Raw genomic sequence first — 14,205 nt, 5'->3', positions numbered from 1 at the left:
TTGATTTCAGGAAGCAAAAAGAGACACCAATGATGATAGCAAGGGACACGGGGATGAGAGCAAGGGGGTTGTTACAAATAAAACACTGGCATTGCTTGACTTAGGCTGGGGTTATATCCAAGTATCCAATCATGAGTCACCAATGTGTTTAAGACACCTGACCTTCCAACTCTCTAACGTAGCAGCATACCCTGTGGACACTGGGGTTTCCTTTTGGTTTTCCTAGTCCAAGGGAAAGAACTCATACAAGTAAGGTTTTTGCTGGATGTACATTCCCTTCCCACCATAGTAAAGTTCACACCATCACAAATCAGAGCAACAACTGTTTAGCTTCTTAATAAGTAGGAGGCTCCTAAAACTTGCTGTAAAAAAAAGGAAAAACAACAAATGAGTGGGGAGAGACAGGTCTGTGGTTAAGAGCACTGACTGCTCCTGCAGTGGTCCCTGATTTGGTTGCCAGCACCCATGTGGTGCCTATAGCTCCAGTTCCAGGAGATTTGACTCCCTCTTCTGGCCCTGCAGGCATGTGGTACACACACACACACACACACACACACACACACACACACACACACACACAGAGAGAGAGAGAGAGAGAGAGAGAGAGAGAGAGAGAGAGAGAGAAACTTACAGACACAGAAATTAGATAAATAAATTCACCTAAAAGACTGAAGTGAGCCAAGAATGGTGGCACAGGAGTGTCATCTCAGCTCTTGGAAACACTGTGTGAGTTCTAGGCCAGCTTGGTTTATATAGCAATTCCCAGGGTAGTCAGGGATACGTAGTGAGCCCCTGTCTCAACAACAATATTATAATAATAATATACACATGTCACGGTGCGCTTGCACATTTTCTTGCCAATGGGCATGTAGAACTCTTACGCAGTGATGTTACAGGCCTGCTGGACACAGGAGTGGGAGCTGCCCATCTCTTTGGAAGGCTGAGCTATGCCATGTCATCACCAGCAGTTAAACATTCCGATCCTGGGGTCCACCTCTCTCCAGCAGTCAGCTGGCTGGCCTTTGCTTTTGGTCACCTTGCTCACGAAGGCCTTCTCACCAGCTTGGCTTTTTTTTTTTAACCACCAAAGTCTGATGAAACCAAGGAAGTTTTCGTTTGGATGTTTCCTCTCTCCCCTTCCCACCTCTTTTCTTCTTCCCTTCCTCCCCGCCCCCCATCTCCTTCCTTTACTCCCCCTTCCTCTCATCTTCCTCCCTCCCCTCTTCCCTCCCTTCTGTTGTGAGATTCTCATCAAAGAGATGGGATACCAAGGCTTCTTCAGGAAAACAAATACCCCACCCCACCCCCAACCTTGCATCCTTGGTTTTCTGAGACAGAGTTTCTCTGTGAAGCCCTGGCCATCCTGGAACTCACTCTGTGGTCCAGGTTGGCTTTGAACTCAGAGATCTGCTGGCCTTTGCCTCCCGAGTGCTGGGATTAAAGGTGTGCACCACCACCGCCCGGCATGGTAACTATAATGTTATTGCTTACTTTGAACCCCTAAAATGGGATTGTAAAGATGACCCAGGTTTGGGGAAGGGAGGGCCACTTGGAGGATCACCCAGAGGACACTGGGAAGATGTTTCAAGGGAAGCATTTTGGAAGCGACTAAATTAAATGGTGGTCTTTTCGTCTTTTCTTCAAGGCTTCTGGGGAGGTTATTAAGTAAAGAGAGAATTACGGGAAGAAATGGCGAAGTTCAAGAACGTCCAAGGACATTGCTGGGCCAGCAAGCATGGATATTTTTTGATTTTCTTTTTCCTGGCTCTTTGGGGGGACACTGCACATTTGTACCCTCCTTTCCTCCTTCTCCCCCCACCTTCTTCCTCTCTCCCTCCCTTTCTCTCCTTCCTCCTCTTTCCTCTTTTTCCTTTTCTCTCCTTCCTTTCTCCCTGATTCTTTCCTTTTCATTCCTTTTCTTCTCTCTCCCCTTCCTTCTCCTTTCTCTGCTTCTGTAAAGAACTTATTCTTCTTTCTGAATTAACTTTTTTTGCTATTTATCATGATAAAATATGTGTCACAAAGTCTATCACTTGTACTGCATTCATGCTCACAGTCAGTGGCCCTTGTGTTGTTTTGCAGCTGCCATCCAGACTGGCTTCAGTGTATTGATTTCTTTGGCTCATCTTCCCCTGGTTTTTTTTTTTTTTTCTTAGTAACTTATAACAATTCTTCATTAATTGTAGATTGGAATCCTTGCCTAGTACATAGACTATAAACACATTTTCCCATTTGTGACTCCTGGTTTTGGATCTCAAATGTCCCCCAAAGGCCCCTGTGTTAAAGGCTTGGTGTTATTGTGAGCTGATGTCGGTGGTGGGGCATGAGGTCTTTAGGTCATAGAGGGCATTCCCTTGAAGGAGGTGGTGGCCTTGGCTTCTCTGCCTCTCTTCCTCCCCCAGCATGGAGTCTGCTATCATATGTTGCCTCACCACAGGCCCACAGCAGCAGGCCAGTTAGCATGGACAGGGACTTCTGAACTCAAACTAACACTTCCCTCTTTACAAGTCAATTTACCTGAGGTTTTCTCCCAGTGATGATGGGGATTTCTTAATCTTACTATCATCTAATTTATGAATTTTTCTTTTGGGTTAGTGTCTTCCAAGTCTGCATCTTCCTCCTGTGGAGTTTTTATGTTTTCATAAAAACTTTTTTTTTGGTTTTTCGAGACAGGGTTTCTCTGTGTAGCTTTGGAGCCTATCCTGGCACTCGCTCTGGAGACCAGGCTGGCCTCGAACTCACAGAGATCGCCTGCCTCTTCCTCCCGAGTGCTGGGATTAAAGGCGTGCACCATCAACACCCGGGAGTTTTTATTTAAAAAATTTAGACTGGGAATTGAATTTAGGGCCTTACATTGCTAGGCAGGTACATTAGAGCAATACCTCTCCCCTTTACATTTTACTGTTTTATTTTTTGTTTGGCTTTACTTTTATTAGCATCTAGCAGTTTCACAGAGTAATTAGTTGCCTTGCAGCATTTCCATGCATATGGAATAAGGTCCCTTGATCTAATTTACATCCTCTGTACAGTTTATTTTGAGATAGAATCTTTCTAAGTTGTACGGCTTGAACTCATTGGATAGTCCCAGCTAGGACTTGAATTTGTGATCTTCATGTGTCAGCCTGTGAGTTTCTGGGACAATAGCTCCTCCCTCCCAGGGGGCCAAGGAGCCAATTTACATATTTAAGTTCTCCTAGCATTCCTTAGTCCCTACCTGCTACAGAGTATGGCTGGCATACCCTGTCCTTTTACCCTGAACTCTCCAGCCCAGGGGCTGGACTGCCCTTCCCAGAGATTCTTCCCTATGTAATCCAGACATTTCAGTTACCCCTCTCTTCTTGTATTTTTGGCTTTCTGGCTGCTGCATCTGGTCTTGTCTCTCTCTTCTCCCTTACCTTCCCCCTGTCCCCACATGGCCCAGCTCAGCCTCATCATGTTCACTCTGGACTCTCCCAGATGTCCCTACCTGTGACTATGCTCTCCCACGTATCTACAATAAACTTTTTCCTCCACCATACCTAGGAGCAGTTATGTCCTTTCCTGTCCATTTATTTATTTATTTATTTATTTATATATTTTCATTCACACCCTCCTATAGAAAGTTCCCAAAGCCCCCATCTACCCAGTAAGCACTACTGTTCTGATGCCCATTTTGAGGCACAAAATGAAGCCGGCACATTCACAGACTCTGTTTTCTATTCTGTGTAAAGCCTATACTGTTCACGTCACTTTCCCAGGGTGCATGTGGGATGAGTTCCATGGTTTCCTGACATTTGAACACCAGTCCTGCATTGGAAATAATGGGCTGGAGGCAGGCATGGGGACATTTTCAGTGCTACAAGCATCACAGTGGTGTGGGACCTGAAGAGTGGAGCCCGCACCTTTGGGAAGAACCAGCTCAGATGGGTGGTGATGAGAACAGATGAGAGTATGGAAGAGTCTGCAGCTCCCGCTGCACTGCAGGATGCAGGACAGCGATGATGAGGAAGGCTCCAGGAGCACCCCAGACAGAAGGAGAAGCAGCATGGAAGAGAGGCAGGGGTGTGCCAAACAGTTTCATACACCACGCCTCTGGCACCCACTGTTTAGTGCTGACCACAGGCAGTACAGAACAGACAAGATATGTAAAGAGGGGTGCCACAGAACTTGTGGTGGCAGGTCAATGCTGGCATGTGGGGGCTAGGGCTCCAAGACACTCAAGGTTAGAGCAAGGTGTCCCAAGAAGGAATGTTACCTGTTCTCTCTCCCTACTTCTTCCTCCCTACTCCCCTCCCTCCTTCCCTCCAACCCTGAGTTGAGAATCTGAAGCACAGAAGGAAGCCTCTACCTGTTCAGTCTGGATTGGAGCCCCCCGCCTCCCGTGTATTGTTTGGGGTGGGACAAGGTAGAGATGGCCCAAAGAGAGCGGTGTTCAATAGGCACAGGAAAGCCTTTGGAGGTGACAGACACTCAGAGTGTGTTACTATGTTGGTTATTTCTGGCATCCACATCTGTTGAAACTTGTCAATTGTATACTTTAAATGTGTGTGATGTTATCCTTCAGTGAGGTTGGGTGCTCTTGTCATTTGTCATGAGTTGATTAAAATTTGCAATTAGTGTGTCACTCTCCAAAGCTGCCCGATGGAGGCAGGCTGCAGACATCACTTCAAGTTTGACATTCTTGGATCCATAATATCCCCAAGTGAGGACAGAATCTTCCAGGTGTAGAGCAGCAGAGTCTCTGCTTGATTATGAAGGGGATGCCCCATGTCTGATGGGATTTTATTTTAGTTACATTCTTTTGTGGCATGAAGATTACAGATATTTTTTCCTCTAAACAGTATACTTGTGCAAATTTCTTATTGAAGGAGAGTTTAAAGTGTCATAGAATGTCTCCAGGAGTAAAAAGGAACAAAAAACAGTGGTGACTGTCACAATAGTTTGCTAAGCAAAATTTACAATGAGATATGAAGGCAACAGTCTTCTAGTTTTTCCTTTTATTAAAATACAAACAATGCCTGGTTGGGGTAGCAGTATTCAGTAGTGTAAGTATGAACAGCCATGGCAGGGTGTGCCCAGCCTTTCTGGGAGGTGACTGGAGCCTGTTGTATAAGCAACCTCTTTCTAATTCTCTGCTGTGTTGTTGGAGTCAGTTGGTGGCTGGAGGTCTTTGGTGAGGGATCAGAGGCTGCAAATAGGTTCCCATGCCAGACCACACCTTCTTGGCTCAGCGCTTCAGCCATTAGAAACCACCAGTCTGGCCAGGGAAGGAAAGTTCAGCCAAGCTCGAAGCAGAACATTGCCAGCCTCTTCCCCCTGGAAACAAGAGCTTCATGGGAAAACTCTTTGTTCACTTGATCCATGATGTGGTGGCACACACCTGTAATTGGGCAGCCTAAGCTACATAGCATGAACCTGGATGTCCCTTTAACCACCCTGAAAATGACACAGTGAAACTGCAAATCTTTACATGGAATCAGATTTTAAGTGGTGGCATCCGGCTTCACTGACTCAACCAAGTTGCCCTTTGAGAATCTGATTTATGCTTCCTGAGATAAGAAGGGACCAGAGACACCCAATCAACAGCTACGTGTGACAACAATTTGTTAAACAGTCTGTCAAGTTTAAAACACTACAGCAGTTTATTTCCAAAGTAAAGTTTCTTGTAGTCAAACTCACTAGAGATAAGCAGAAATAATGGAGGCCAGGGCTTGGTGTGTATTCTCTGTACATGGAATGACCTGTCACTCCCCAGCCAACTGTTGGCTTCTGCTTTAGATAATGGAGTCAGTTCAGGAGACTTGGGATTGAGGCATGTGCATCAGATGACTTCCATCCCTCAGCCGAAGACACTGAGTGGCAAGAGTTCACATAAGAAGGAAAAGCTATTTCATTATACTGGAGCCTGGAGCTTGGTTGTAAAAGTTGGGCTAGTGGGCTAGTGAGAGGGTTCAGTGAGGGAGGGAGCTTGCAGCACAAGCCTGGATACCCGAGTTCAATTCCTGGAACCCACGAAAAGGTGGAAGAAGCCAGGTGTTGGTGGAGCATGCCTTTAATCCCAGCACTGGGGAGGTAGAGGCAGGCCGATCTCTGTGAGTTCAAGGGCCAGTCTGCTCTACAGAGTGAGTTCCAGGACAGGCTCCAAAACCATACAGAGAAACCCTGTCTCGAAAAAACCAAAAAAAAAAAAACAAAAAACAAACAAACAAAAAAAAGGTGGAAGAAGAGATCGACAAGATCTGACTCTTGTTCTCAGATTGCCACATAAACATACATCATGGTAAACATGTTCCTCATCATGATCTCTCTCTCACACACACAAATGGGTTGTCACACTAATACATGAGCAAACAAAGGGCTTGTTTTTCCACCTTTGAACTTCCAACTTGTCAGTTTTAGGTGTATGTTTGTAAACAGCATGTATGAATATATTGCAGACATCTAGATATGCATTTTTGTAAATTTCAGGATAATAAAATAACCATTGTTTGGGGACCTGTCAACCTGTTTTCCACAGAAATGTGGGGGATTCTGATTGTCCATGTCTGTATCAATCTTCCTTTTTCTACTCTTCCTTCTAGTCATCCTATTGGGATAAAGTGCTGTCTCAAACATTTTGATTTGCAGTTCCCCCACGATGATAACACGGAGCATCTTTTTATGTGTTTATTGGCCACATGTATACCTTCTCTGAAGCAATCAGTTCATTCTGCCTATTTAAAAAAAAACAAGGTTGTGAGGCTGGAGAGGAGTCAGAGGTTAAACAAAGGAACTCTGAGCTGCCCGCTGTTCTTCCAGAATACACACCACTACCACAGCACTTTACAAAGTATCTACTTTACATATTTTACTGTGCTGAGTTCTGCTGTTTCTATTTTACTTCATTTTATACTATTTCCTTTTTGAATTTTTACCCTTTTAAATGATTTATATGCATTGTTTTGCCTGCATGTATGTCTGCGTGGGAGTCAGATACCCTGAAACTAGCGCTATAGACAGCCGTGAGATACCATGATGATGCTGGGAGTTTGGACCTAGGTCCTCTGAAAGAGTGGCCATGTGCTCTTAACCACTGAGTAATCTTTCCAGCCCCATATTTCATACTATTTTCCAATTACTCTTATGGCTTCTCCTTTGGCTGACTGAGTAAGTTAGGGAGGTGTTGAATTTGCAACGTTTTGGCAATTGAACCCCTCTCATCCTATTGTGAAGGGCGCATTCATGGTCTTTGCCCTGCCTTTGGTTGGGGATCGTGCTAGGTCTATGTTTTAGAATGTGCAAGTCTCCACCCTTGTTAGCTTCTGTCCTAACATGTTTAATACAAGACATGTGTATATTTTTGCCCACTTCTAGAATGCAGTGTGAACTTTACAAAAATAGGACTGTTACAACTTAGTATGATTTTATTTCTACCCCACCCAAAATAACTATGTAGTCCTTGCTGGCATCTCCCTTCCTCTTCTGGACTCCCCCTGGCATGTTATTATGTGAGTCTCTGCTCAGGCACACCTCCCCACACACCTCCTGGGGTACAAACCCAGGGCTGTCACACAAGCTTCAGGTAATTCACACCCTGGGCTAGGTCAAGTTGGCTCTGAAAGAATACCAGGAGAGGCAGGAGGGGCAGTGACAGACCTAGCCAACTGTGGTCCAGGGCCACTATTTTGTAGGTGCTAATTTGGTGAAACAAACCTTTCTTCCTTTGGGGAAGTCACACCACACCATCCATCCATGTGACTGTGAGAAGTAGCAGTGGTCAGTGGGCTGCAGCCCTGAGCCAAACACCAACCTTTAAGCACATTTGTGAACCTCACAGAAAATCCCAGAGAAAAACGCCCTCACAGGAAACCTGGCCAGGGAATAATTCATGGAGAAACACTCCCATGTGTTAAGAAATATTAGTTTTATTTAACCAGTTTTCACAGCTGAATATTTATTCTATAAAAACTTTACAGATTGTACAGTTTATATATAGTTCAAACTACTGAACAAAAGAGTAGGTCCCACAGATGCAAAAATACTGTACCAACCCATCCACGGTAAAGGCAGATTTACACACTGCACAGCGCTCCACACGCTGGGGAGGCGTCAGTTCTGAGTATAAACTTCAAAACTGTACAAAAATAAGGTTTCGATTTTATTTCAATCTTCATACATTCAATATGATTGCAAGCCCAGAAGCCTAACTAGTAATAGGCGCCTGTAGTCAGGAATCAGTCCCCACTCCATGGGGTACTCGTGAACACGATACTGTGCACAGTATACGGCAGACATAAAAGCAGAGACCGCAAACAATAAAGGTCAAATATAAGGTAGTTCTTTTCTGTTTTGAAAGGAGTTTCTGTATTTAATAGTGTGCCAAGAGAATTTTAAATTAAATAAAATATATTCTAAGTGAACCTAAAAATTACACTTTATAAACATAAAAATACTTTTTTTGGTGTAATACATCAATCATATTTGCAGATAGACAGACAAAACTATGCAAAGTAGTATTCCTCACCCAGCCACAAGAAGCACTTACGTAGTTATTTTTTCAAAAGGGTCAGAAAAAACGATTTAAGCCCACCAATGCTAATTCATAACTTAGCAAGTAGCACTCAGGTTATGGAGTGACTCATGAACACTGCCCTATTCGTTTCCCTCTGCAGACATGATTTCTTCATGTTAGCTGGGTAAGAACGGGACGCATTAAGAAAGGGAGAACTGGTGGGCACGACCGCATGGAGCTCAGAGTCCAAGTGGGATTTTTCATCAATGATGCCTTTCCTACAAAGTTGGTTTTCATTTTGATTAGAATTTTTTTTCAGCATCGAGGTACTTGCACCCCCCCATCTCCCCAGATGAAGGAACATGTTTCAGATATTTCTGCATCTGTCTAGGCAGAGGGAGGGGGGTGAGGCTGGCTAGCACTCTTTAGGGTCTGTGATCTAGATTAAAAAAAACCAAATGAGTAAAACAAACATTATTGCAAACTCTTCTGTCATCCAAAATGAAAACATAATTCCTTTTAAAAAAACACAACAAAACCCCCACAACTAGCTTACAAGAAAATTAGAGCTTCTAAGAGCAGCCTGGTGCTCAATTACATTTTTATACTGTGTATACATGAGTATAAAATAAAGACGCTTGGACAAAGAAGCTTTGTAGTTATTTTAAAGTTACAGTACTTAAAAACTCCTCGGTAATAAATAGCTTGGATGCTTCTAGTCCTGCTTCCAAGCATGAGTTACTGTTGAGGATGGCCATGGCAAGTGGGAGCCACTGATGTCCTGCTCAGCCTGCCAATCAAAACTCATCGATTTTCCTCTGCAAGTACTTTAACATGGAGTCCATGCCCTGGGCGGAGCCCCAGATCTTCTTCAGCACTTCACATTCTCTCTCGTTGGCCTGCTCCAGTTCCATCTTCATGTTACAGCGTACCAGGGCTTTGGATTCCTCCAGGACCTGAGACAGTGACAACAAGAAGAGAGGTTGGTTGTTTATAGGCACTAAATCCCTCTTCCCTCTTCCCATGCACAGTAGTAACCACTAAATCTTTACACGCCAGCTCTCTCACAGCTTAGCACAGTTAGCCCTGCACACTTGGGAATGTGAGTTCCATATACCTGGGACTCAATCAACTGGACTGAAAATTACAGAAAAATAAAAGGCATTTACATCGAGTATGCAGACTTTCCTACCTCAAACAGGCACTGTGCATCGTCCACAGAGACGAGCTGCAGTGTATGTATGCAGAGGTGCAAGCAGCGGAAGAGATTTCAGCACTTTTGGGTTCTGGTGTCCACGGCAGAGGGACGGATCATGGGCACAGGATGCGGGGATATTTAACATTGGATACTGAAACCTGAAATGGCTCAAGCTATTTCGAGAGAGGTGGTTTGGTACACTGACCCACACCTACCAACAGACCAGTGAGATTGTAGATGGAATTTTCTAAACAAAACACAGCTCAATTTTAACTCATGCTTGTATATGTGCATGAGTTTAGATTAGAGTTGGATAGATCACTTGAAACATTTCACACACTGCACTACTAAATGCAATGTTGTTAGGAGACTCACTCGTTATTCAGCACATTTACTAAACAAAAACCCCTGGGCCTACATGTATGTGTACCTAAATGTGTGATTAAATGAAAGGACGTTGCAGACAGTCAGACATGGAACACTGCATGGGGTAGCCCTGCACAGGGTATGCAAAGTATTAAGTTTCATGCCGGTATCCATTTGTATAAGGAAGACCAGGCAAATAGATCTGGAACACGGTACAAGTCTAATTTAATTAATCTCTGCGGAGGAAAAGATTTTCTTTATTTAAAAACAAAACAAACAAAAACATAATCAAAAGACCATTTTGACGTACAACTGGGTTACATGAGGCCAGCTCCTTGATGCGAACCATGACTTCCTGGGTGAAGGTCCCTGGCCAAAACACCTGGGAGACCAGGCCCTTGCCACACGCCTCCTGTGCCGTCAGCTTGCGCCCACTGAGCAGCATTTCATTTGCCTAAAAGGAAAAAGAGTTGACACGAGTGAAACACGAGGGGGGCAGGGTGGAGAAGATGTCTTGGAAATTCAACCCTCAGAAATCCAAGCTGAGGATGGACTTTTGAAGATGTCAGAAGCTGCCTCAGATCCGCTATCGGTCACTAAGAACAGACCACGGACAAAACATGACCAAGTGGGTGGATGGAAAAGTATTATCGTGGGCCAGTTACAACAAATACGAGAAAAAGGCTTGCTTCATGATGTCATTGAGATCCACATGGACTTGGATGAACTCCAAATTGGAGGCTATTTTGTGGTAAATTTGAGGTTGCTGGTTAAGTTCCTCTTTTATACGAGTTTCTCTTAATGCTAGCCCTTTCCACACAAGTGAACACATTTAAAATGCAACCTGGGCATAAGAGTCGGAAAGGAACTGAACCCAACATGAAACTACATTTCCCTCTTGACAATGTTCTAAGGCAGTGGCATGTCATTGGTAAGGGGTCACGGTTCAGAAGCCACACTTTTGTCATGCAGATATTAACTATCCAGGAAGGACTGCGTGATTTCAGTACTGCCATCCATCTGAAGAGGTTCTGAGTTACTTTACAAGACTGAGTGGTAAAAACTAATGGAGCTTTGCTTTAAAAACGAGAGACTCGATGCCACTGTTCACATCCTGGCATCAAGTGTATGGAGCACACATCACTAACGACAGGCTCACAGTTGCTATGGCTGACTAAAGAGAAAGTTTGCCCAGCAGACTGCACAGCAGCCAATGAGACCATGTCCTGTCTGTGGTTTGTCTTGCATAGATAATCTTGCTGAGACTCCAATGGTTCTGATGAGAACCAAGTAAATATACTTGAGATGCTCTTTTCTTTAGAGGCAAAAATCACACGGAGGCCTTGCAGTGACCAAATGCAACCCCTGGATCACAGGGAATATTTGAGTCTTGCAGCTCACAGAACACACAATGGAGAGCAAGTGTGCAGCTGACTCACTGCACTTACAACAGGTCAGACACAGTAAACTGTGTGTGTCTCTTATGTGAAGACTCCCCAGTGAGCCTGCAAGGTTTAGAGGGCATCATACAAAGTGTAGATGCCCTCCAAAGCCTTGAGCTCAGTCGTGAACAAGCTCACAAGCCTGGAATATTCCTGAATGAACAGCCCTGCTCAGTGAAGAGATGATCCATAAACATCTATAAGACCCTGATTTGACCTTATTTTGGTAGTAAGTTTCCCCACAGGACTACTCCAGGGAGGTGAGAAAGGGTTAGAGGAGGTCCCTCGATTCATATGCAGTAGGGAGAGCTCTAGAGCACCTGGAATGTTCTTCCTTTGGAGAGGACACCACCAGTCACGTAAGTTAAGTGTCCACTGAGAGCACTTCTTCCCAGGCTTTCCCTTGGGCCCCATATGTCCTTGGTCATCCCCTCTTCCCCACCTGTGAGACACAAACCAGACCAGCCTTGATCTAGCTCCAGCCTCCAAACATGCCCTACTTCATACACGAAGCTTGCCACCTCTGGAAGGCAACTCACAGACCCAGGCAGTGCTTGCTTCCTGTGCCCATCTCTTCTCCTTGTGCTGCTTGTTTGGGTCAGTCACAAGTGCCTTTGTTCTGGCCTACACATTGTCTTGCCATCTCAACCCCCTTCTCTTGGCTTGCCTAGCTCTATATCCATTTGTTACCAGATAGCCTTTTGGTCTGTTCCCCCGCCCCCAACCTTTTCACATGGTTAGGATGTGCAGGACATTGGAAGAATTTTAAATTTTATCCAAGAGTGTAAGACAGAACTGAACCAAGGCTGCACTGTCAGTGAGTCAGTTTAAAACAGAGGCATGAAGAACCAACAAATCACAATAACCTACAACCCAAATCCAGCCAACACCAGCAAACAAGAACCCATTAAGGAAAATCATTTCCTTGGTCAGAGTTTAGACTATTTATAGAATGAACCCCACCCCGCCACTCTGCAGTAGTCTTAAAATAGGAAGTCAGTTAAGAGGTCAGGGAGGAAGGATACCAGTTTGGACTGCTTCAAGATGGAAGAGGATAGTCAAGAAAGCTCTGTGGGTGAACTAGGGGTTAAGAAACCAGTCCTTAGCTTGGCACATCTTCTACGACACACACAAGCAGGACCTGGTAGTGAAAGGTGCACAGATGGGGGGGGGGCTGTGTCTGAGCCTGGACTACCCTTCCTGTTCTCCTTGGCAAAGAGTACCCAAATACTGTACTTGTCCTGAATATTTTTGAGCATACTGTGAAGGGTGTACAGTGCATAGTAGGTACTCTATGGATGCCTGCTGGGGTGGTGATGGTAGACTGCAGAGCAGCAGACTCCCAGGCTAAAGCCACACCCACCAGCAGCTAGCCAGGCAAGTGTCTGGCCCCTATGGGAGACACTGAGGAAGGCTCACAGAGCCTGTCTCATTTTAGGTCATTTTCTTTTGACAATGGTATTTCTTCAGTTTAACCTGCCTTGCAGAATTTTTATACACCTAGTAGGAAAAACCAAACATGCCCCAGGCTTGACTCAGCTGCTGAAAATTCAAATGTACCAAAATGCCACTAAAGAAAGTGTATCCTTTCAGGAGTCACCTTCAACTAGAGCTGTCAACAACACAAGTCAACCTAATAGCATTTGGTTACTTGTTGCATAGGCTTTAGTCAAGCTGCTCACAAGGTAGGAATTTACAGAGCAGAGCACCAGCTCTGGGGGACATCCAGGATCCAGTGAGCGAGTGGCACCACATATGCTATAAGTAACCACAGTGGAGAATAGCTACAGCATCAGATTCCAAGTGGAGACAAAAAGCAATTATTGGTCAGGACTCATCTACCAAGGAAACTACTCACCAAGGAGTAGGTGTCTTTCATATGGACTGATGTCAAGCCATCCTTTGGGATACTTTCCAAGGCCAGTGAATTCTTTAAATTTTGAAATTATATTTGGAGGGGGGGGGGAGACAGACATAGAATATGTATGCTAAAATACATTTGTGGAGAGCAGAGGACAACTTGTAGGAGTTGGCTTTCTACTTCCATTATGTGGATCCCAAGGATCGAACTCAGGCACACCCGCTGAGCCATCTCACTGGCCCAAAGTTAGTGAACTCCTGAAGTCTCCACACTGACAGCATTTAGCTCAAGAGATCCTATTCTAAAAATGTACCTGCTCAGTGGTTTATACATGTCCCAGATCGTTCAGTATCTCCTTCAGAATGGCCCTTTGTGTGCCCCTTAACCTGGCACACATCTATGAAGAGCTTGTAATACAGGAAGAACAAACTACCAGATTTTCAGTTTAGCTTTAATAATGGTTCTCAACCTTCCCAACACTGTGACCCTTTAATACAGCTCCTTATGTTGTGGTGACCCCCCAACTATAAAACTGTTTTTGTTGCTGCTTCATAACTGTAATTTTGCTACTGTTTATGACTCAGAATGTAAATATCTGTGTTTTCTGATGGTCTTAGGTGACCCCTGTGAAAAGAGTCATTGACCAAGAGGTCACAACCCACAGATTGAGAACTGCTGGCTTAGCAGTCTTTACTGCCAGAACTGGAAATAACTGCTGTCAAATAATCTACTTTAGCAAGAACTCACAATGAACCTAAAACCGATTTTATTGGTAATAAATGCCCAATGGTTATTAATCTTGACTGTCAACCTGATGGGATTGAGAATCACCATGGCAACAAATGTCTACAAGGGATTTGTTAGTTTA

General features: G+C 44.4%; 1 protein-coding gene across 2 annotated transcripts in view; it reads right to left on the bottom strand.

Annotated features, from left to right (window-relative positions):
• Positions 1-7,863: 7,863 nt before the first annotated feature.
• Cdyl (chromodomain Y like) overlaps positions 7,864-14,205 on the bottom strand; it is a 128,140-nt gene continuing 121,798 nt past the window's right edge. For both annotated transcript variants that reach the window (XM_027410356.2, XM_035442914.1), the window contains 2 exons: positions 10,345-10,488; positions 7,864-9,426 (listed from right to left, as the gene is read on the bottom strand). In XM_027410356.2, coding sequence (XP_027266157.1) covers positions 9,268-9,426; positions 10,345-10,488 — 303 coding nt within the window. In that variant the 3' untranslated portion in view covers positions 7,864-9,267. The remainder of the gene's footprint in view (positions 9,427-10,344; positions 10,489-14,205) is intronic.

Source organism: Cricetulus griseus, chromosome 3 (assembly GCF_003668045.3).
Source record: "Cricetulus griseus strain 17A/GY chromosome 3, alternate assembly CriGri-PICRH-1.0, whole genome shotgun sequence".
Lineage (NCBI taxonomy): Eukaryota > Metazoa > Chordata > Mammalia > Rodentia > Cricetidae > Cricetulus > Cricetulus griseus.
This window is presented reverse-complemented; position numbering and strand designations above follow the sequence as displayed.